The sequence below is a fragment of the Colletes gigas genome, unplaced genomic scaffold (assembly GCF_013123115.1).
Source record: "Colletes gigas isolate AHSC1104 unplaced genomic scaffold, ASM1312311v1 Colletes_gigas_Sc00010, whole genome shotgun sequence".
In the NCBI taxonomy this organism is placed as follows: domain Eukaryota; kingdom Metazoa; phylum Arthropoda; class Insecta; order Hymenoptera; family Colletidae; genus Colletes; species Colletes gigas.
In genome coordinates this window covers 9846293-9868533 of record NW_025106639.1, presented here as the reverse complement: position 1 = coordinate 9868533, position 22241 = coordinate 9846293, and the positions used below count along the sequence as shown (strand labels likewise).

The window sequence follows — 22241 nt, the reverse complement described above, 5'->3', positions numbered from 1 at the left end:
TGGTGTTGATTTCAAGAATGCCTTCGTACAACCTGGCCTTGGACTGAAATTCGTTCCAGAACAGATCTCCGTGTCTGCTCGTCAGCGTATCGGATTGCTCAAGAGTGCAGGAAATGCGTCGAGACGACACCGGTAATCTTTCTTAATTCTGTTTCGCGGCAAGGCGGTCAATTACCGTACTGAACACGTGCAATGCATATTTTCCTACGCGAGAGCTTTTCGCGACGAACAAAGCTCGAATATCGTGGCCACGGTAGACAATTTTATCCTATTATTAATTATATCTATCACAACCAACTGTTTTAACCAAAGAAACCCGAATACATACATACATACATATGTACCTACCTATTCTGATTGTGAGTCACGTGCAACTACGTAAGTAAGACAAAACACACCGACCTGCCACTAAACAGCTTAACAGCGCTATCGTTACAATTTATCCACGAGCAATTTAGGTACGCGCATGGAAACATAGTATACGTACACCATATCTCTTAACTAGATTTCAGATCTTTTAACTGTTCACTGGCCATTAATCGTCAAACCTAACCCGCCTGGGAATGGAAGAAAGAATCTACCATCGAGGTTCTCTTCGCCGTTAGGGAAGGTCGTTGCAATTAAGTTTCCTACAGTTCGTCTTTATTGGTCGGAACAATGTCAAACGATATTAATTCAGAACAGCATGCTTCCTAGAGAAAACAGTGTCATGGTTGTCGAAAGACCTTCCTTGCATCGCGCATAACAATATTTCGTACATTTATTGGAACTCTGGTTTCGGAAAACCCGAAACGATTTCTTCCTCTCTTTTGTTATAATAACAAACTTGTTGTTGGAAACTTGTTGGAAAAATAATATTCTCTCTGATAAGAAACGATGGAAGACTGCCGTTGATACACGGATCAAGGAAATCGATCGATTCGAACATGGTTTTAGAAATGAATCCTTGTCTTAGCTCCGAGTGTATAGAAAAGTGAACCGTTTATCCGACATGATCGGCTGGTATACGTATACATATGTACTTTCTATTCGATTCATGGATTCTAGTTATATTATCCTTCCAAGTTCGCCAGAAAGAGAAACATTTTACGTGCATCGATCTAATTCAAGTTAGGATAATAGAGCTCAGGTTCTGGGATGGGATTAAGAAAGGCGACGGAGATGATTAACGCGATAAGGAAAACCGATAAAAAAAAGCGGTTTCTTCTAGTGGAATTATTTACATATCTGTCGTTGTAGTTGTCAAGTTATCGCGTGCGCTAAATACCAAAGGTCTTCATAACTTGATGATAAAGTTGGAAAACACGCGTCGGCGGGATGCGTTGTTATTAAATGTAACAAACGTCGCGTCGTTGCATCACGGTCGTATTCTGAAAAAGATCGCCGACTGAAAAACGACCCTACACACTCGTTACGAAAATATTATTTCTGCAGTTGCAACGATGCTTTTGCATTGTACAAACAATACCGTCGCATGCACAGCACAACACGCTATCTATCTTAAACACACACAATCTAGATATAATACATGCATCTGAGTGTTATTAGACCGAGAAACGTTTCGTCGAGTGTACGCATGCATGCATGCATACATACATACATACATACATACAATACTAACGTGCATCGTATGTACTACCTATACAAGATTTCTTAGTACAAGCGGGATATCCCACATCATGATTTCCTATAAAAAAAAAAACAAGCCTTGAATTGACGAGCGATCAATGAAATCATTACCTTCGATTAATTATGTTCGAAATGGAAAATACATTTTTTAACACCAAACAAACATTTAGTATATGTATACATATGTACATACATATACCTAAATCGCATAACAAGCTCACATAAATAAGTACACAATTGTGAATATTTGGACATTCTATTATATTCGTAAACAGTTGAATCGTATAAATGTGGCAAGAGGTAAGTACGATTTATTAATCGGTGGCTCAGGGCATTACGTACACGGACGAGGTACATATACATACATACGTACGTACGTACGTATGTATGTATGTATACGAGCCTGCGGTGAAATGTCTCTTTCGGGATAGCTATGTATTTTCTTCTATGAAATCAATCGAATCTTTAGTTTACCAAAAATATGCGTATGTTTGTTCCGAAAACGGCATGTGTATCATTTAATTAATGAACAACAAATTTGATCTTTTACAGTTTTCCAATTTCTATTCCCCTAACCTATATATGATATAAGCAAACTGTATTTGTTATATTGTTGTTTAATTAACCATGGGGAAAACATCAAAGGATAAACGAGATATATATTATCGTCGAGCGAAAGAAGAAGGTTGGAGGGCAAGGAGTGCATTTAAATTGCTTCAAATAGACGATGAATGTCGTATCTTTGACGGTATGTACATAGAAACAACAACAACAACAACAACAACAACTTATAGTAACAAGTCCAATTACAATGTTTTGTTCCTTTTACAATAGGGGTAAACAAAGCAGTAGATCTATGCGCAGCACCTGGTAGCTGGAGTCAGGTTTTGTCACGCAGGTTAAAGTACATATTCTTAATTTGCAAATTTCTACTAAATATCATACACGATAGATCCACCAGACATTTTAATTTGTCCAAATATTTCCAGTGAAAACTATAAAAAGGTTTCAAAGAGTGAAAACGCTAAACCTCCAAAAATAGTTGCTGTTGATTTGCAAGCTATGGCACCGTTAGAAGGAGTTATACAAATTCAAGGGGATATTACCAACACTAATACAGCGGAGCAAATTATTGCTCATTTCAACAACGAGCAGGCTGATTTGGTAGTTTGCGACGGTGCACCCGATGGTAAGGATAAATTGCGATACATTGTCTTTGTCGACGACGTTAATGCATCGGTTGTTTTTAGTAACGGGGCTCCACGATATGGATATTTACATTCAATCGCAACTGTTATTAGCCGCTTTAAACATCACCACTCACATACTTAGGAAAGGTGGCACGTTTGTGGCAAAAATATTTAGAGCAAAAGATGTTTCGCTGTTATATTCTCAATTAATCATATTTTTCCCTTACGTTTATTGTACAAAGCCTAGTAGTTCGCGAAATTCAAGTATAGAAGCGTTTGTGGTGTGTAAAGATTACTCGCCGCCTGAAGGCTACAAACCTCATATGTTGAATCCCCTCTTAACGCACAAATCATGCGATTTTACCGATCTTGCAGGAATTAATAGAGTTGTTGTTCCCTTTGTTGTCTGCGGTGATCTCGATCAGCCTGATTCCGACACTTGTTATCCTCTCGACGTAAGTAGTTATTTGCATCAAAAATTTTTCCCCAACAAACTCAAATTCTATGCTAGAAATTTTTACAGTACGACGGAAAGGAGTATAAATACCAAGCACCGGTGCAAATACCAATCGCGCCACCATACGAGGAGGCATTGTCTTTGCTAGGAAACAGAGACACCGATTTCAGAAAATCAGATGTTAGCGTGGTAATAGACAATCTAAACTCAATGTCTATCTCTGATTTTAAGAAGCAAGCAAAAGGAAAGCGTAAAAGAACGAATGACGGAAAATTAATGAATACAAATAATAATAATAATAATAATAATAATAATAATAATAAGAAGAAAAGTAACGGCGAGGATATGTCGGAACTTGCTGAATCAGTACCCACGGTGTTACCCAATAACGAAGACCATAATAATATGTAAAACTCAACGTATTGTATTGTATTGTATTGTATTGTATTGTATTGTAACGTAACGTTTAAATACTAAGAAATTAACATTCTATACGAAAACCAATTTTTTTTACCCCTCGTATTAAATCTCCGAAAATGTTTCACTACCAATTGCCATCGTTCAGTCTTTCCGTACGAATTTCGAATTTGGCCGCGTTTCAAAATAATATTTCTTTTATTGTTATCGATACAGCTATGTATACTCTTTCTACCTCACGACACATCGACTAAAATGAAATGGTAAACATTGAATCGTCAGTTGCGACGACCTCGTCGAAATATGTCGTCTGCCAAGGTATGTATTTACCAAAGAATTTTCTACATCCAGTTTTATGAATTTTATGCGACTTTTAGCATTATCCATTGTGAAAATTTTACAGAGAAACCGAACTTGTTGCGTCTGCAACAAGTTGTTTTGCTGCGCTCAGTGTTGCGAACGTCACGAGAAGAAGAAACATTCGAACCGGCAATTGAGCTGTCCGCTTTGCACGTCCCAGAAACTTCCGTTGCGACTGCTCGAGGATAAATTGTTACTTTGTCACGTAGCGATTGCTCATCTTCCTCTCTATTGTTGTTTGTGCGGTGAAATTTTCAAGCAGAGCAAGGATTTGGAATCATTCGGTAACTACATACATATGTATACGACACGCACGCGAATACGCCAATTTATAACCATTTTTAAATATTATTTTTTTACGGATAAAGGCACGTGCAAGTGGTGGAAGTCTCGGTATCGTTGTTCGTTGTTCGTCGACAAAAAGCCCGCACTGGGAATAGAATCGTCTATAACTAACTTGGACTCATTGACTTCGCCTCCGGAGCTCTATAGAAACACGAGTACGCCCATGGTCATCGGTCAAAAGAGCAATTTCGACTTAAAAACTCCAAACGTTCCGAACTTTTCTTTCAAGACACCGATGGCCAATTCCGCGTCATTGGACATACAAACTCGTAACGATTTTAAAGATAATTCAGAGAGCAACTACATAAGCTTCGCTACATTCGCGACTCCCGAGGAGACACCGTTTCGTTCGAGTTCGAGTTCGAGTCACGGGAACAAGGACAGTCTTCATAAAAGCAACTCCAGAAAGTTGGATACCATGGAGGAGCAGGAAATAATTCATTCAACCGATCGTCGCGTCGACAACAATGACGTCCAGGACATGGAATTGACCGGTATCGAAGGTGAGATGTTACCTGACTCCCAGAGTTTAGAAATGTGTGTTCAAACGGAGAAACGCTCGGATTCGTTGAAAAAAGTACGATTTTCCGACGAGTATGAGACTGTACCAGGACCTAGCACCAGGACCAGCAACGCTTTTAATGCTACGGAGAACACCGAGGAATACTTTGAAGTATGCGATACGTTGTCAGAAATGAACGAATCCCTGGAGAATTCGCGGATTAAGATTTACGAAGAGAACGTGAAAAATACGGAAAAAGAAAATTGCAGTCCACAATCATCGGCCGATTCTACCCGTGTAGTGATGATGGTGGTTATAGAGAACAACTCTACCTTTTCCACTTCTGACTTGATAGATTCCGGTTTAAGAAAGTTGGATCGTATCGCTTCCGAAGCCAATATCTCGACCAAGAGCCACAGTTCTCCTGGTTGTAGCAGCTCGATAACGACCGTGGATAGTAATTACACTGTATCGAGTCCTGACTGCTACTCGATCCCAAATCAAGGGAACAATTCTGCCCAGAGAAATTCAAACTTATCGTCAAACGTTAGCGAGAGTAGCGGCTCCAGTAGACTTTTCTCGATGGTCGCCAGTGTAGTGAGAACCGTCATGAAGAATCTGTCTGGTACGTACCTACCTAGTACATACCTACTTACATCATCATATCGTACTTTTTCGGAATAATCGGTAATACTGCTTGAGTAATTTTATCATTATTATCGACTTGAGTTTTATTCTCTCGTGTAGGATCTTTTTTAAAAGTTTAGTCGGTAAAATCTTTCGACTGTAGTCGAACTCCTTGTAAAGAAAAATACATATTTTCGTTTTTCGTACCTACTTGATCTACAGGAACAAGAACTACCAGAAACGTCGAGAGGGAACAAGTTTCTCAAAGAGAAGATATCGTTACAAGATCCTCGACCCCCGAAACATTGAACCCGATGTTGAACTTGGTATCGTCTCAATTACGAAGACCAGCGAAACGACCAAGAGATACTTTAGAGAGTGCACCCTCGCCGCAGAGGCAAATGGAATTTCATGTTCCTCAAGCCGAGTTTAGAAGTCCGGCTGCAAAGCGACACCACGGATGGTACAGAATCAAGGCACGAGAACCGATTATGAGGATGCGAAACAGTCAATTTACATCTCCGAGGGGTGTGTCTTCCGAGACTCAAATCTTTCGTCAGGGTTCGTTGTCTGTCGGTGACACCGTTCTCCCTCTTCCCTCTAGGGCACATCAATCCACGCAAACCGAATGATATTAATATTATACATACAGATGTATAGTATAGGACCTTTGGTTGTTCGCTTCGTATCTTTAACAAACAAATCAAAGGAACTCGACTTGTACAATGTTGAATTTAGATTTTTATAGTAATTTTATCGAGATCAATGCGCCATATTTAAACAAGTTTGATCAGTTTATACATAATGTTTATTTTGCTCGTATGATACTTGCTGCATGTTTATTGAAATCATTTTACTATACTTTATTTCTTTTACATCGTTTAATTAATTATTATTATTATTATTATTATAGATCGTTATTTGTATAATTAATATATCGTTAGGTGAATCGAAAATTGCTTGTCCCTGTTGTTAATAATAAAATAATGAAATAAAAGAAAAGTATTCCATGTTATTAATTTATTTAAAATACTCCTTCTACAGGGTTACTGTTTAGGTGTCGGGTCAATCGGAATTTTAGATTTTACAACTTACACATGTACTTGTGTATATCCTAACCTTTACTTGCCTTTACTACTGATTAAGGTTATGTTATTCAGTGTTTGAATATTTCAAATAAATTGTTACTATATTTCTTTATAAAAAAAAACTAAATGGTGCATTATATCTGTGTATGTTTCTTTGCTCCTTAAAACCATATAATTTTCTAAATCCATACAATTACTTTTTAATCGGCAAGAATTTTTGGAATAAAATTGTTTATCGAATTTTGTCGAGTTGAAGAACATGTCTTCGTGGAAGAAAGCAGCAAAAGCAACTCAAAAAACTCATCGGGAAAGACATCAACCGGAATCGCGTAAACATTTGGGTCTTCTAGAAAAGAAGAAAGACTACGTCTCTAGAGCTAGGGATTATCAAGAGAAGCAACAAACATTGAAGCTTTTGCGTAAACGTGCTCTGAATAAAAATCCAGATGAATTTTATTTTCATATGATCAATTCGAAAATTGAGAATGGCGTGCACAGGGAAAAGAGCAAAGACGATACTTGTACACCGAATCAGATACAGTTAATGGAAACTCAAGATGTTCGATACGTTGCTCACAAAAGAAACATAGAGGCAAAGAAAATAGACAAGCTACAAAGTCAATTGCATATGATAGATGCTGCCAACGAAACTGAAAATACACACATATTTTTCCTGGATAATACGGAACAAGTCAGAAACTTTGACATTGCCAAAAAACTGAATACTCATCCGGCATTAATATCTAGACGTACGAATAGACCAGAGCTGAGCAAATTAAAGAACATGAAATTACCAGAAGCAAACGAGGCTATTTTAAGTAAAATTGAACAGAGGAAACGCATGGCTTATAAAGAATTGCAGAAAAGGATCGACAGAGAGCATCGGTTGACCATTGTACAACAAAAATTAGAAATACAAAGAGCATTGAAAGATAAGAAAATTACCAAACCCAAATTAGTGTCCAAGGGTACCAAGAATTCTGCTCCTGTTTACAAATGGAAATTTGAGAGGAAGCGATGATTCGTTATTCATTCTGTATAAATTGTTTTTTTTTTTTAATAAATGTTATTTTCGAGGGAAAAAATTGTTGCATTTATATTGTTTAAATCCGCTACTTTGTACGTGTTATAGTGAAAATTTAATCTCGATCGGGAAAATACTTTGCGTATTAAGTATACCATTTTTGAAAGTATACCATTTTGTGGTCAATCAATATCTACGATCGTTGTAGATTCGCTTTCTGGTACCGTCAATACTTCCACATCTCGAGTCATACCTTCAGTGTTGGCTTTAGTTGTCATTGTTGTCGTCGTGATCGTAGTTATCGTCGTAATCTGACTGCTAGATAATGCCGACGTCATTTTCAGTGTTGTAGACGTCGCAAAAGATATTTCAGTTCCATTCGTTGTTTGTTTCGTTGCTATGCTAACGCAATCATAATTCATCTGCCAGTGTCGTTTTTTAGAGAGAACGTCTAATCGAAGGCAAACCGTAATGGACCTCGTAAAATTTCAAATTAGTTTAGTTGGAGGGAAAAAATGAAGGCGATTCGACTAGCGACTAAGATCGTTAATCGCGAATACAAAAAAATTTAATTAGAGATTATACTATATGTATGTATCGTACCTGGAAAACTGATTAAGCTCCAAAACGTTAACACAGGCGGATGAAAAAAAACATCCTGGTACATTAACGCAGAACTTGAACGGTTTATAATCTGTAAGAAAAAAAAATATGATTAAAAATTAATGACTTACTAACGGAAATGTTGAACAAAGCCGCGATAATATTACCCGTAACGCTTCTGATTTGTATACTGTTGGAATTCAACATCACGATGAAATTTAATCCATTCCTTTGATAAGCAACATTCACGCAAACTGTGTAAAATGGTATTAAGTTGAATAAATTTATAGTCGGGTGAACTTGAGCGATCAATAGAATAAAAGATTAACTCAAAGAACAAAAACTATTATTTATGAATTGTAATGTTACAGCTTTAAAAACTTGCGATTTTTTTCAGCTTTAGTACGTAAGATAATCACAGTCTGACAGCAGGAACACGAATAAATCATTGGACACGTACAATATTTCCGAAAGGTTGATATCGTTCTGTAGGTCAGGAGCTCTTTCGATATGGGAAAACCTAATAACATTGTACAAAATATGTTTTTTTATCCAACAAAATTATGAAATCAATGTTAAACGAAAGAAAAAATAAGGAAAACAAACTGTTTTCTGTGATAGCGCCGGACCATTGAAAGAATAAATGTAACCAAAACGAAATTAGGAAATTGCATATTCTAGAATTCATGCTTGGAATCTTGAAACGCACTTTTCTGTTAGATACACTGGTTGCGTGTCCGATGATTGCAGCGAACAGCATCGACGATTGGTGTTCGACTAAACAATACCGTCATATTTGTTCTCGGATCGGTGGTTACTGAACAGGATAGAAAATTACCGAGGTACATATACTGAAAAGGTAACTTTCTAATGTATTTGTTTATTCGTTTCTTCTTTTCTAAAAGGTATAACACATTTTTAAAAACATACAATTATCTAACACAATTTCTACAGAACGCCTGATCGAGTTATAAAAGATAATACAATTATAATACAGTGGTAGAAATCAATGCATGATTGTATTAATAAATCGGTCACGCTGGTAGTCATTAATCGAATCTCAGGTTCCCTTAAAAATCAAGTAAATCGTCGTCGTCGTCGTCGTCGTCGTCGTCATCGTCGTCGTAATCATAATTGTCTTCATCTTCGTCATCGTCAAGATCACCTGGCAAGAATTCTATTTGACCTAATCCGCCTCCGTCCTCCGGTTTTACCAGAGCTAAGCCATTAGAGCCGAATCTGATGCAGTCCAGCCCGACCTGAAAATATACGTATTGTTAATATATTATGTATTGAAAAACGAGTAAAATGAAACACTTGTCTCCAAGTAACACGTAAGATTTGAACAATTTACTTTAAACATGGTAGTCTCTCTGAACTTCCCCTCCATATTTATGCATAGATGAATGTTTCTACCTTGGAAATAAATGTTGTAAAACCTGACACAGGCTTTAACGATTGGTATTCGTGGTACTGGCACACACACAGGTCTCGGATTTTTCCCTAAATCATGAAATACTCGTCAAATAGATTTCATTACCGGATTGCTCTCTAATATTTCTATTATAGATTTCTCGATTTTCGAAACACGTTTAAAACGTACGTAGACATTGTATCGGTGAACCTACCGGACACAGTTCTGGTGTACAGTACTCTATCGTTCATAGAAATTTTCGCTGTGAAACTGAACTCATCCGGTTCGTAGGTCACGTTCACGCAAGCCTTTTGTTTCCAGCTATCGTATAAAATTTTTGAGCAACAGCTACAAACACCACCGCCACATTGGCACGGACCTTGTCTCGTCGCAATCACCTGGGTAGTTGTGTTCGATGTGGAATTGCTCGCTTCTTTTAATATCTTCTGTAATTCTATCAAATTTTTTGAATCGACGTCTTTCGATCTCGATGGCGACGGCGACGGCGACGGCGATTTATTTATCGAAGGTTTTGATATCCCTTCCGGACGACTGACCCCCCTCTGATTGGTCTTTTGAAATGTGTCTTGAATAAAAAGAAAACCGATAAAAAGCAACCAGACGGTATTCATTGTCTCTTGAGCTTAGCCAGTTAGGACATCTTCATCAGAGTGCTCCTTGCTAGACGATCAAAACTCGACTGGTCGGTTAACGGATATCTTCTTACACTGACCTCGTTTTAGAGGAGAAATTGAGGTTCTCGGTGAGAATCTCCGCTTATCCGCGTTTCGTTTTCTAGACAATCCACGTGGCATTTCGTTCAAAGAGAAGAAACGACAGGTACTGTGTCTGGTTGTGGCAGATTGAAAGTAAATTCATTTAATTAATTGATTGCTACCGGTGCGGCGGCGGTAATGCTATTTATTTCTTCGGATACAAACATTGTATAGTTTCATAGATGGAAATAATATAATAAATATGCATAATTGTAGAAAATTAAAATTGAGTAATCGTAATTGTATTCGATTCCCTTTTCTACGCGTATGGAGATTTTATTAAATAATTAATAATAATCGTAGCTCGAAAACAACGATCACAATTTGAGTTGTCCAATAAGCGCCTCCTCTTCGGGACTCAGCGTCGAAGTATAGTTTACGTAAATCTCAAGATCTTGTTGTTCAAAGTCCACCTCATCGTACTCTTCTGGTACGCTTGGTTCTGGTTTCGTTTGTAGAACAGCAACATCGGTATCGTTCCCAGGTTTCGACCATGAGATGCCATCGCTTCCCAATTGTACACAGTCGAAGTGCAAAATTAAGATCGGCGAACCGACGATTCGCGTCTCGAAGTCGATGCAAGTGTGTAACTTTTTCCCGATGGTGTATACGTCGAAGAAGCGGACGCAGAAGCTCATGAAAGGCACGTAAGGTATCGGGGCACACAACGGAGGCGGGTTTTTAACTGTAACGTTAATAGAGGAAACGAAAAAGAGGTCGTTCACGATGATGATCTACATATGTACATATAAGAATCAACGCGAGTTTTTCGAAACGTTAGTTACTTTCAAGTTACGTTTTATAAATAAAAAGCAAGCTTGTTAATGTACACGTTCTTCTCGTCGATAGTCAAACGAATAAAATACATTTCGTAAAACTTTACGTTTACCAAAGTACATCATCTTCGTTTGTTCATTTTCGTTTACTATTATTAATTTCAAATATTAAAGTGGAAACAATAGACGATCATCTAGTTTTAGGGATTTCTAAAATTAGGGGTTAATAGTGTAATCGAGTACCTACTTACTGGAAAAAGAATTGGTGTAGATTTCTCTCTCGTTCGTGATCAATGTCATTTTAATAGCCAATTCTAAGGGGTCGTAAGTGAATTTTGTACACACGCTACGATTAAAGTTGATCGCCGTTATATTAACGCCGGCACAGCAGGTACAGATGAGATTTTCGCAGTTGCATGACAAACCTCTGAATGCAATCTTGACAGTCAAAGGATCCCTGCCAGAATCCTCGAATTCTGCTTTCAGTCCAACTCCGGTTATCGGATCGTAATAGGAGGCATTGTATCGACGGATGTCTGCACGCGTTTCGAGACAAATAACTTGGACGTTATGCCGATAATCGATCAAAGTTTCTCTTATAAGTTTCTCTTCTAAATATTACACGTTACCTATATGATGTTTTCTACGATCAAACGTAGCGCTAGAAATGTTTTGTAGCGCGAAAAACAGCACAAAAACGATCAACAACTTGGCCAACATAATGTCTGACGAAGGAGAACGTCTGCCGTCGATCGGCTCTGCTCGAGTACTACTGAATTCCGGTTAAAGCGTTAAACTTCCACGATACCTCGATGCTTCTATGCTCATTAATTATGCATGAATGGTCGAGGGAAAGTAAGATGAAGATCCCTGCTTAACCACGATCGCCATTGCATGCTTGTACAATATTTCTTTTAAGCCTAACCAATTTTCAAGATTGTTAAACGTTTATGTCAGGGAATAATCTTCCTGTAAGTTGCAATGATGTGTATGTATGTATGATGAAAGAGTAGTAGTCGAGGAGCTGACAGAGGCGTAAAATGTAGATAGAATGCGTCGGGAGAACAAGATAATTCCGGGATCTGAAATTTATTAGAACCACGTGCTAACGCGCAGTTTATTGATGCGATAATAGAATAAATCATTAAATTATTTAACAACATTTGCAGTTTGAAGTTTCAACGAACGAGATATGTAAATTGTACCGAATGTTGTGAAATATTGTTACGATTACGATAAAAAACTATGAGAAAAACATTTGGGAGTGCGTGTATAACAGCGAGAAAATATTTATTGTAAAAGTAAGTGGTACGAAATCCACAAAAGTATTCGAATCATGTATCAGCTTGATATACTATGTAGATCATTTTGTTTCGTAATTTTTCTACAGCTCTTGTTTTTTCTAAGCAAGTTTCCCAATTTTACACAAATGATCGGATTTTCTCATAATTTTGTATATCTGTGAGGATAAAAACACGCGCAACCGCACAACCTCTCTGGAAATACTCATTTATTTCATTTCTTTAATTATAATTTAAACAAATAAATTAAATAAGTGTATGTATACATATACATATGTATGTATAAATATAAATATGTGCCTGTCTTAAATAACATTATACTAATGAAACATTTCGATATGGCTTGAGATCGCAAGCAATACTCGCGACTCGTTTGATCATTTTCGATCCACGTCTTTGTATTTATTTAAAACATTCTTTCTATACTTATCGACGATCAATCATATAATAAAGAAAGAGAAAAAGAGGAAGGATACAAGGAGGAAAACAAGTCATCATCAGTCTCCATATTTCTCAATCTGTAATAGCTAACAGCGTACCGTTGCTCGATAAAATCACTCAACGACCAAGAAGACCTTGTGCAATCGACCGATCGTTTAAAGGATTCGAAAAGCCTCGTTGCGTGAGTTTCAATTGGCCTACGACCGACATGCGAATAGACAAAAACGGTGTTCAAAGTCTCATAACTTTGCTTTGGCGACCGCTTCTCGAGTGCCTGTTTCTTGCCAGTAGTCCGGAAATACCGAGCCCGTAATCCGCGTCGTCATCGTCGTCGTCGTCGTCGTCGTCGTCGTCGTCGTCGTCGTCGTCGTCCTCAGCATTGTTTGCCTGATGATTTTTTTTTATCTTATTTTTCTTACCATCCTCTTTCTCATCGTACACCAGGGCACTGATCACAGCGTCCTCAGCGTCGTCGTCGTCGTCATCGTCATCGTCAACAAGGGCATCGACATCTTCGGTCTTCTCATCTTCGTCCTCGTCATTCTCGTGTTCTTTTTCACCTTCTTCGTCCTGATTGTTCTCTTCTCCTTCGTCGCTATCGTTCTCGTCATCGTCATCGGCTAAAATCTCTTCATCGTCATCGTCGTCGTCGTCGTCGTCGTCATCATCATCCAAATCAGTCCCTAATATATCATCGTCGTCTTTCACCGGTTTACTCAAAGGTTTTTTTTTATTCGTTTCATTTTCGATCGCGTTGATGCTGTTACTCGGGACGCTAGGCTTCTTCTTGTTCGCTTCCGACATCGTCAGTTTGTTCGTCGACGTTTTAGCAGGCTTCGTGTACGTAGATATTTTATTGGAAGCATCGGTGATGATTTCTTCGAGTCCGTTCGATGTCGCGTCTGTGACGGGAAACTCTTGGGCATCGGTGTTTAAAGACTGATTGTACTCGTTTTCCTCTTCGCTGTGGTTGGCCACACTGTTCTCAACCGTGGACACCTCTAGCGACTCCAATAGCGAGACAGACGTTGGTTTCGTCAGGATCGGAATCGTAAACTGAAGAAGTGGCGCGGCTGTGGTGAGCTTCGGTTTCTTCGTCGAGGATTCGTCGTCGCCCGTTATGATGTCCAGAAGAGCATCAAATCCAAGGACATCCTCGTCGTCGTCGTCGTCATCTTCGTCGTCCTCTTCGTCCGAAGAGTTTGGCACAGAGTTGGCTAACGGCGTGTCCCCTTCGTTGTCATCGTCCTCGTCAGAATCCAGACCAAAGAAATCGTCGTCGTCGTCCTCGTCTTCCGGGGTTTCTGCTTCAACGACCGGGAGCGGCTCCGGTGGACGCAACTTCAAACCGTCGGGACCAAATCTTGAGCAAACAATTTCCTTCGATAATAGCACGTGTACCAGTTACGAGAAATTTCATCGTTGGATTTTACATTACTTCACAGAAAAGAACTATAATATTTCAATACTAGAAATAATAGAAACGAATAAGTTACGTAATTTTTAATTATGTTTTATCTTAATGTTGTTTGAATTACAGTGGTTTTGTTTCTTGTGGTTCGTAAAGTAGCTAAAACGGAATGATTCGAAAACGATACTAGAATCTGTAGGCGTTACCTGAAACAGCTTACGCGTAAACTCGCTTCGAGTTCGGTCGAGGACTGTAGCTCCAGCCCGAGGCAGGCTTTAAAGTGGTTCTTTGCGTCGCGTTGAATCGAATAAATCCTGCCGCAGAATTTCGTAAAACCTCCTGGCAAAGGAACGCACACCGGCTTTGGATTCCTTCCTGAAAACCCCGTCGCATTTAATCTCTTATCTAGGAACCACACAAGTCCGAGTTTTTCGAAAACGCATTCCTTTCTGTTACCGTTTAATACACCTATCTATAATATGACTTTCACCTTGACGCGTGACCAATCCGGACGTGTATCTACATATGTAAATCCAACGGTACGAATCCTCGCCGTTATTAATATCTTATCTTTTTAAGCGATTCGACGCAGCTAGGAGAAATGTTAATTGCAATAACAATGCTTCGTTATTGCCCAAGTGGAATACAATCGTTAAAAAAAAAAAATACGTGTATTTTAAATGTTATTGTTCGATAACGATATATGTATAATTTATTTATAAACACTGTATTTACCGTTAACGATAGTGCTGGTCAAAATGTTGTCGCCAAAGCTCAGCTGCACTGCTAAATTGTCCTCCTGCAAATATTGCAACGACGCGCATCCTGGAACAAAGAATACAACCAATTTATTTAACTGTTTAAAATAAATTGTAATTTATTTTACGCGAATAACGCGTAAAGCAACGGAAGCATATTATGTTATTTAATTTTCTCAACGGTTGTAGGTACGTTCTGTTGCTTTCGATCAAGAGAAACAAAGATTGTGTACCTGGTCCCTGCAACTGCACCAGTGGTATGTGAAAGTCCCTGCAGCAATTGCATATGTTCTCGTTACAGGTACAATATCTGTTGACATTGTCGGTCGCTTGTTTCAGCGATAAAGTCGATACTCCGACGTTACTTTGCTCGAAATCATTAGCATCCTTGATCGTTTGTTCTACGACCCGATCGTGTTCTGTAAGCAATCACTGATGTAATCACCGATGCAATCACCATGTTCGAATACTCGAATTAATCGAGTTAAACTGTCGACTTACATAGATTATTATAAATCGAATTCTAACGGTGTTGAGAAAGTAAGGTAAACGATTCAAGGATCAGGGTGAATGGAAGAATCTTACCGATAACTCTGCCGTAAGCAGCAAACGCGACCAACAGCAAAATTAGCAACAGCTCGATCACCGCCGACAATCGCATCCTTTCGTTAGTTCTGAAACGCAATAGTTCAAGAATCCCACCTACATACATACATACATACATACATACATACATACATACGTATAACATCCGCTCCCCTATGTATTAATATCTAATAAGATACTGTACCTAAAATCTACAACAAGGAAACTAGTAGAAACTGTTCGGTAAATTGGTTTACCGAATTGTCAGTTGGTCCTTAAATGTTGGTCGTTTGATGAACAAGTGTAAAATCCATCGAGCAACAGGTAGGAAAAGTAACGGAACGCGTAGCGTGTCGCGCAGAGACACCGGATGCGGCAGAACTTGGCGAACAATACGAACCGTCACGTGATACGCTCGTTAACAATAACGCACGAAAGCGATGATTGTTCTGTGTAGCGAAGCAATCGTTTCGACCAGAGAACACACGGGGACAATAAGAATTTTTCACGCCGCGTCGCGTTGCGCCGGAATGGTTTCGAATGGCAGAGAGTCGTCGTACGATGCGCGGTACGGAACCTCTCGTCTCCTGTCTACCGTCTGCCGTCGTCTGCCGTCGACCGGTTGACCTAAATCCCGGTCACGGTCAAAGACGTTTCTCGAGATGTTCACCGTTCGACTGGTATATGTATACACCGTCGGTAATCGGCGATCGAAAAGGTATGCGATTGCGATTATACGTATGGTCATGCCGCGGAAACCGGTAGATCGGTACACCTTGGTATGTTCGTTCGAGCTATTTTTCCGACTCTGTCAGTGTCAGTATCAGTATCGATCAACATATTCGACGATATCGATATTTCTACAACTTTATGTTAAACTGTTCATCTGCCTAAAGAAAGAATAAGAATAAACGTTGCGTCTAGATAGAGTAGGTACGCTACACGGTGATTCGAACAATTGTAAATAGGTTACCTAGTTGTGCTTGTCGAAGAATCGAATTAAAGGAAACCGGTAAGTTGATAAGAAGGATTTCTATTCGCGGTATTGCATCGGCGATTTAAACGAAAATGTTGTCGGACAACAAGAAACTAACTAGCTGCGTTGGTAAACTAGTTTAAACTCACCTGTGCAACGGAGGAAGAAATTCCGGATAAAAATTTGATTAAAAGTCAGACGATTCTTCGGAAAATGCGTCCTCGTCTCTCTTTGTCGCACCCTTCGGCTCTTTTTTCCGACTCTTCGTCTTACGGAGGCCAATGTCTAACTGAAGATGCCGCCCAACTCCCCCCAAAGGTTTCTTTAAAAGTCGGTCAAGCCACCACCACCTACCTCGGTCAACGCTACGATTATTAAACACTCTAATACGTTCCAGGTAAATAAGGGAACGATTTCCCAGCAACAAGAATCGCTTGTCGAAACAGAGAACTTGAAACCTTACTCGTTTTCGTTGCTGCTTGCAAACCATTAACAGAACGAACAATTTCATAATAACAGTTTCGATCCAAGTTGCAAGATTTACAGTAACGTCGCGTTGCGTCGCGTCGCACGATCATTCGCCTCGTATGAAAATACATACATATATGTACCATATAGTATATACATATATACTTGGATGTATGTACATATGTATAGGTCTGTACAGCTACGAGCCTGTAAGATATTACAGGCGAAGAGAAGGAAAAGAAGAATCAGAGAGTCCTCCCGTTGTCGACCGTTCCCCTTTAATTAAGCGGTACCCAATTTATGGATAAAATATTGAGAAAAACAATTGTATAGTTTTATTAGGTTAATTCGTTTCTTTTTCTGTTATACACGTATGTACGTGTACATACTTTGACCTTGAAATAGATAACAGAGATGAATTTATCTTTTAAATAAATAATAATGGCAGAAACCAGAATCGCCTAGTTTTAATCACCAGTCCCACTTTCCGGCAATTTCACCCGCCATAACATTCTATCGTCCTAAGGTGCCCGCGATGCATCCACAATGACTGATTCTTCATTCATCGAACGTACAGCTCGCTTTTACATCTACGATACAATTCGCGTGGTGTTTTCACCGACCTTCAAACTAGTGTCCCGTATGCAATGTTCCAACCATATACATATGTATGCATATAACACACGAATAGAAACGATGGGATACGAATTAGATAGGTATATGTACCTATCGAGGCGCGAAGATTGATTCGTTTGCAAGCTAAAATACCCGAAATCTTTAGACAGAGCTGCGTTTCGGAGAGTACAGGAGAAGAAGAGGTCTTTCTTCGGTCAGTAGGTCGAAGAAAGTAGTGACCAAGAGTGGTTTACCTTGGTTAATACTTGTCCAACGGTATGGAGATTCCACGATGACGATCAGCCATGAAACGCTTACCTCGGAAATCGGTGTGTATTTTAAGATAACACGGACTCGAACATAAACTGTCTAAACTGCCCAACATGGGAAATTACCAAGATCTAGGTCAGGACGAGGAACGACGAGTTTTTACGTAACGTCAGGGGATAATCTGTCTTGGACGCCAAGCTCCGTGTCGAAATCAACAGTCAATCAAAAGCAGTTTACGTTCAAACAGGAAAAGACACGAAGAATCGGTCGAAGGATTTTAATAGATTGGTCTCGCTGCCGTGCCGCCGCCGCCGCCGCGTCGCCGCCTTTCTACTTTTCGCGCTCTTTTGTATCGTGAAAACAAAGAATCGAGAACGATGCTAGGGCAGATATTATTTCACGATGTTAATTATTGCCAACTAATACGTTTTGTCCAACATCGAACCGTAACCAGAATGGTTTTCTCTATCCAACCAAGCATACATTATTTTCCCTTCCCCTTTCGTTCGACGTTTTCCTTCCACGCACACGCGCGATCGGCCTCGAAAAAAGCGAAGGTACTTGATCAAGCGAAACGATGATAAAAACGATAAAACACCGATTTGACAAACTAATCGAAGGCAACGGGCGTCGTGTGTTGCCTGGTTGCATCGCATCGCATCGCATCGCATCGCATCGCATCGCATCGCATCGTCGATGTCGTGGTAAGCTGGCAGAATGGGAAAGAAAAATAAACTATCGGTACTCGGAAATAGTAAATAATAGCTGTCGCAAACGACGTATTGTTTAAAAAGGTATACATATACATGTACTAACGAGGCTCGGTGGGTTGAAATTAGGAAATCGGATTATTAAAATATATGTATACATACATATACGAGGTAAAAGTCTGATGACGAGATTACAAAGGATGTTCGCGCGAGGCTTCTGTTTCGTGAAAATGAAAAAGAAAAAGGAAAATGGAAATGGTCTGACGCCGTGTTCTAAACGGTAGCCATCGTCGTTGTAAAAGAAGAACGTCAGTTTGTTTTTTGTCGGGGCCCGTCGTCCGTGCGGCCAGACCAGCCGCAGATGGGACGGTCGCGCGTACTATGTACGCAAGTCCTCTCTTGGTACTAGGTTGCCAAAGGAGGTCACCCGGTCACCCAGATGAGGTTCCTTGCCCGTTGTTACCTCCGCACCTCGGCCAATGGCGTGGCACTTGATCGTCGCTGTGGCCAATCCTGTCGCCAGTTTTCGTGCCGACTGCCGACCGATCGCCGATCCGAGACCCACGGCCGGCTTTGCGCCCAGATTTAAGCTTCTTCCTTGTTAGACAGGATCTCCAGCCTCTTGAACGTTGTGTATCCTTTTGACAGTTCGCACGGTAACATCCACGCCGCGTTCCAACGGACTCTCTGCGAGGATTCTTGGTCCTTCAAGTAGGACTCTCGTTCGAAAATTACGGAAGCAAAACGATGGCCGCGAGGTCTACGATCCTGGTGTTGCTGACCACCGTCGTCGTCGCGGTGTCATCGGCTGGATTTCTTGGTGAGCGGATCAGTTACTCGCGCGGCTTTTTCTCAAAAATCCATCACACCCACCCCCCCACACACACACACACGCACACGCACACGCACACGCACACGCACACGCACACGCACACGCACACGCACACGCACGCTGAAAACTGTTTTCGAAGACGTTCTTCTCTGCGTGGATCGGATAAGTACCTATACTATCGGTAATAGCACAGTGCGATGACACGCGTTATAGCTAGCTCCTTATCTTTTTCCTCCAAGAACGGTGCAAACATTGAGTTTTTATGCCGAGCTTGATTATACATATGTACATATGTATACCGACAATTATCATCTCCCGCCTAGCTCGCGTTACCTCGCGTAATCCTTTTCATTTCATTGCCGTTCTGATGTTCTTTGCGTTAAAGAGATCTTCGATTTTCATTTAGAGACGTTAAAATAGCATTTTGAATAGCAGCACCTTGTCTCGGCAAAGCGTGAAAGAAAGTTTTCGACTCATCGACGCGACACACTTATCTCGTTCCAGCATTTACTTTGCTCGTTTGAGAATACGGACGAGTTCGCTTCGTTCAAAATGAAAATAGAATCGGTGTCAGTTTACCGAGAGAAAACTTGATAACGTCAATGGTAACTGGTCGATGGAGAGCACAACGATTTTTTTCATTGACTTTCGATCGACGACTTTCGTTTCGTTCTAATTTCTCTTGGCGAGTTTCTCTCGTACCTACGCCTTTTATTTTCTCTCGACAGAGACGCTGCTCTCATGGGACCTACCGGACGCCGTGGGGAGATCCTCGACACCGCAGTCCCAATGTTTGTGCCAGACCTCAAATTGTTTGTGCTGCGTCGATCTAAATCTAACGGCGACGATCGATTTGGGCGGTGCTGCTTGCATCAACGTCAAACAGAAGGATCAAAACGTTTCGTTGAATTTGAGCTACGGTGACAATCCTGTCCACAATGCCACTATAAAAATTGGTAAACGGTATAGCTGTCTACTTGCTCGTTCTGATAATCGAGGGCTCGTTCGTGGCTGCGGGTTGTGTCAACCGTTCGGTCCTATACGGTGAAAATTTAGTTTGAAAATTTCGATTACATATGTATAAACATCGTTACTATATCATACGTATATGGTAATGCATATAAATGTATTTAAAAAAGTTAAGCCGATCTTGAACTCACCGTTCGAAGACTTTACAAGCCCACCGAGGCTTTTAAACGTTCTTCCAATTATTGATTGAAATTGTCCACAGCCGACGCAGCGAACAAACCGACGTGCATGAATCTTCTGTCGGATCTAGCGCAGATATGCGCGAAATTTACCTCGATCAAACAAACCGATGCTGGTTACGATGGTTGTCTGGTAATAGAGCCTGCATTGCTGGGTACACCGCAAGCCACCTATCACATGGGATGCTTCAATTTCAATCAAGTCGTGCGGCAAATTCAAGTGTCTGCGTGAGTACGATTGCTAAAAACAGTATGCGAACACGACGTAGGTAGATTGCATCAGATAGATATGTATATGCCATTAAACCGGCTACGTTATTCATGTTGTAGATGACCGGGTTTCAACACGTTCGCATAAATTCCGCCTTATCGTAAAATCAAAGTTTAGGGATAGAGTGAGATTTATTTATCTGTTTAACTATGTGTTGATCTACATATATGATCTATGCTTTCGGTCGCATCTGTTTCCAAAACGTGTTAACAACAGCTGGTAAATGGTTTGCCGGAGAAAATGTCCACCGTTAATTCCTTTGACTAAAATTCTCTCACAGCATCACGGAAAGCACAGAGGCTACAGAGAGCACGGAGGAGGTGGAGGAGGAGGAGGAAACTCTAAACACCGAGGAACTGATAGCGGCGGTGACCGCGAGCGCGGAGCAGGGTATAGCTCTTTTCTCCCAGTGGCTGGGTCTCAACCTAAATCCGAAGCTGAACTTGACCAGCAAACACAACAACAATCAAGCAATCGATCAACGAGCCGTTGCGTCCACGACATCGAGATCGGCTCGCACTCACTGGGACCAAGAGGAGAAGAACGAGGAACGGTTCAAGCAATTACTTAGTGCTCAGGATAACGTTTTGAAGGGTTCGGCGACGATCGGTCGATCGATCGGGGCCGAAACGACTTTCGTTTACTCGAAACCACTGGACTTATTATCGGATAAAGATTCGGTCGAAAAAAGGCTCGACGAGTCCAAGATCGTTCCCCAACATCTGGTCGTGGTACCGAAAGAATCTAGGCGGGGTGGTAGGGCGTACAACATACATCAACACGTAAACGAGATTTAAGAGAGTTCGTTTTCTTTGAACGCGACAACCTCGAGCCAACATGAAAATCGAATATGTTCGTAGAGATTAGGGTATCGCACGTACACATTCTATTCCCATCGTCACTGAGTCGGATCTAACATCGTTGTGTCTCTCTTGTTTTACTACTACATACATACAATAGAGTTCGGACGCGATCAACCCGAATCGAATATTATGTCCCTTTCAGCTCCAGACAGAATGATCTCTCGTTATTGTGATCGTCTTTATTTTTTAATCTTCGTCTTGCTTACTTTGGTATATTACTACGTATTACCTTTTTCCGAATCTTTTTATTTCTTTAAATTCATCGAAACTGCATACTAAATATTCCGCAACGATCGTACGTGATTTATACATAGAAAAGAAGAG

The 22241-nt window shown here is 40.3% G+C and overlaps 8 protein-coding genes across 8 annotated transcripts; 4 read left to right on the top strand and 4 right to left on the bottom strand.

The window, feature by feature from the left end:
* The first annotated feature begins 2011 nt into the window (after positions 1-2011).
* Positions 2012-3687, top strand: LOC122397942 (putative tRNA (cytidine(32)/guanosine(34)-2'-O)-methyltransferase). Its single transcript, XM_043397443.1, has 5 exons — positions 2012-2377; positions 2464-2533; positions 2619-2818; positions 2880-3274; positions 3343-3687. Exons 1-5 carry the CDS (start codon positions 2257-2259, stop codon positions 3685-3687), a joined length of 1131 nt encoding a protein of 376 aa, XP_043253378.1. The 5' UTR covers positions 2012-2256.
* Positions 3688-3996: 309 nt separating this feature from the next.
* On the top strand, positions 3997-6281 carry LOC122397941. Its single transcript, XM_043397442.1, has 4 exons — positions 3997-4011; positions 4097-4337; positions 4422-5525; positions 5750-6281. Exons 1-4 carry the CDS (start codon positions 3997-3999, stop codon positions 6157-6159), a joined length of 1770 nt encoding a protein of 589 aa, XP_043253377.1. The 3' UTR covers positions 6160-6281.
* Positions 6282-6759: 478 nt separating this feature from the next.
* On the top strand, positions 6760-7699 carry LOC122397886 (probable U3 small nucleolar RNA-associated protein 11). Its single transcript, XM_043397353.1, has one exon. The coding sequence runs from the start codon at positions 6875-6877 to the stop codon at positions 7634-7636; it is 762 nt and encodes a 253-aa protein (XP_043253288.1). The 5' UTR covers positions 6760-6874; the 3' UTR covers positions 7637-7699.
* A 94-nt stretch (positions 7700-7793) lies between these two features.
* On the bottom strand, positions 7794-8930 carry LOC122397890. Its single transcript, XM_043397356.1, has 5 exons — positions 8849-8930; positions 8628-8762; positions 8410-8496; positions 8243-8333; positions 7794-8116 (listed from the first exon to the last, which is right to left on the bottom strand). Exons 1-5 carry the CDS (start codon positions 8928-8930, stop codon positions 7822-7824), a joined length of 690 nt encoding a protein of 229 aa, XP_043253291.1. The 3' UTR covers positions 7794-7821.
* Positions 8931-9312: 382 nt separating this feature from the next.
* LOC122397940 lies at positions 9313-10288 on the bottom strand. The gene is made up of 3 exons (XM_043397441.1): positions 9871-10288; positions 9597-9745; positions 9313-9501 (listed from the first exon to the last, which is right to left on the bottom strand). The coding sequence occupies exons 1-3, from the start codon at positions 10286-10288 to the stop codon at positions 9313-9315; spliced, it is 756 nt and encodes a 251-aa protein (XP_043253376.1).
* Positions 10289-10668: 380 nt separating this feature from the next.
* Positions 10669-11962, bottom strand: LOC122397888. The gene is made up of 3 exons (XM_043397354.1): positions 11838-11962; positions 11460-11744; positions 10669-11117 (listed from the first exon to the last, which is right to left on the bottom strand). Exons 1-3 carry the CDS (start codon positions 11926-11928, stop codon positions 10750-10752), a joined length of 744 nt encoding a protein of 247 aa, XP_043253289.1. The 5' UTR covers positions 11929-11962; the 3' UTR covers positions 10669-10749.
* Positions 11963-13181: 1219 nt separating this feature from the next.
* Positions 13182-15780, bottom strand: LOC122397884 (myb-like protein X). The gene is made up of 6 exons (XM_043397348.1): positions 15705-15780; positions 15353-15538; positions 15097-15186; positions 14568-14736; positions 13392-14313; positions 13182-13337 (listed from the first exon to the last, which is right to left on the bottom strand). Exons 1-6 carry the CDS (start codon positions 15778-15780, stop codon positions 13182-13184), a joined length of 1599 nt encoding a protein of 532 aa, XP_043253283.1.
* Positions 15781-19182: 3402 nt separating this feature from the next.
* Positions 19183-22094, top strand: LOC122397836. The gene is made up of 4 exons (XM_043397275.1): positions 19183-19563; positions 20304-20531; positions 20807-21011; positions 21335-22094. The coding sequence occupies exons 1-4, from the start codon at positions 19491-19493 to the stop codon at positions 21849-21851; spliced, it is 1023 nt and encodes a 340-aa protein (XP_043253210.1). The 5' UTR covers positions 19183-19490; the 3' UTR covers positions 21852-22094.
* Positions 22095-22241: the final 147 nt, after the last annotated feature.

Coding starts and splice junctions, on each gene's coding strand:
- LOC122397884 (XM_043397348.1), bottom strand. CDS start 15,780: ATGCGATTGTCGGCGGTGATCGAGCTGTTGCTAATTTTGCTGTTGGTC. Junction 14,737..15,096: donor GACCAGCACTATCGTTAACG/GTAAATACAGTG, acceptor CGGGGTTTTCAG/GAAGGAATCCAAAGCCGGTG. Junction 13,338..13,391: donor ACGCTGTGATCAGTGCCCTG/GTGTACGATGAG, acceptor AAAAATCATCAG/GCAAACAATGCTGAGGACGA.
- LOC122397942 (XM_043397443.1), top strand. CDS start 2,257: ATGGGGAAAACATCAAAGGATAAACGAGATATATATTATCGTCGAGCG. Junction 2,378..2,463: donor TGAATGTCGTATCTTTGACG/GTATGTACATAG, acceptor CTTTTACAATAG/GGGTAAACAAAGCAGTAGAT. Junction 2,534..2,618: donor GTTTTGTCACGCAGGTTAAA/GTACATATTCTT, acceptor AAATATTTCCAG/TGAAAACTATAAAAAGGTTT.
- LOC122397890 (XM_043397356.1), bottom strand. CDS start 8,930: ATGAATTCTAGAATATGCAATTTCCTAATTTCGTTTTGGTTACATTTA. Junction 8,763..8,848: donor CGGCGCTATCACAGAAAACA/GTTTGTTTTCCT, acceptor CAATGTTATTAG/GTTTTCCCATATCGAAAGAG. Junction 8,117..8,242: donor GAGCTTAATCAGTTTTCCAG/GTACGATACATA, acceptor AAATTTTACGAG/GTCCATTACGGTTTGCCTTC.
- LOC122397836 (XM_043397275.1), top strand. CDS start 19,491: ATGGCCGCGAGGTCTACGATCCTGGTGTTGCTGACCACCGTCGTCGTC. Junction 20,532..20,806: donor CAATGCCACTATAAAAATTG/GTAAACGGTATA, acceptor AATTGTCCACAG/CCGACGCAGCGAACAAACCG. Junction 21,012..21,334: donor CGGCAAATTCAAGTGTCTGC/GTGAGTACGATT, acceptor ATTCTCTCACAG/CATCACGGAAAGCACAGAGG.
- LOC122397941 (XM_043397442.1), top strand. Junction 4,338..4,421: donor CAAGGATTTGGAATCATTCG/GTAACTACATAC, acceptor TTACGGATAAAG/GCACGTGCAAGTGGTGGAAG. Junction 5,526..5,749: donor CGTCATGAAGAATCTGTCTG/GTACGTACCTAC, acceptor CTTGATCTACAG/GAACAAGAACTACCAGAAAC.
- LOC122397886 (XM_043397353.1), top strand. CDS start 6,875: ATGTCTTCGTGGAAGAAAGCAGCAAAAGCAACTCAAAAAACTCATCGG.
- LOC122397888 (XM_043397354.1), bottom strand. CDS start 11,928: ATGTTGGCCAAGTTGTTGATCGTTTTTGTGCTGTTTTTCGCGCTACAA. Junction 11,745..11,837: donor TCGTAGAAAACATCATATAG/GTAACGTGTAAT, acceptor AAACGCGTGCAG/ACATCCGTCGATACAATGCC. Junction 11,118..11,459: donor CTACACCAATTCTTTTTCCA/GTAAGTAGGTAC, acceptor TTAACGTTACAG/TTAAAAACCCGCCTCCGTTG.
- LOC122397940 (XM_043397441.1), bottom strand. CDS start 10,288: ATGAATACCGTCTGGTTGCTTTTTATCGGTTTTCTTTTTATTCAAGAC. Junction 9,746..9,870: donor GTACACCAGAACTGTGTCCG/GTAGGTTCACCG, acceptor TTCATGATTTAG/GGAAAAATCCGAGACCTGTG. Junction 9,502..9,596: donor GAGAGACTACCATGTTTAAA/GTAAATTGTTCA, acceptor GTATATTTTCAG/GTCGGGCTGGACTGCATCAG.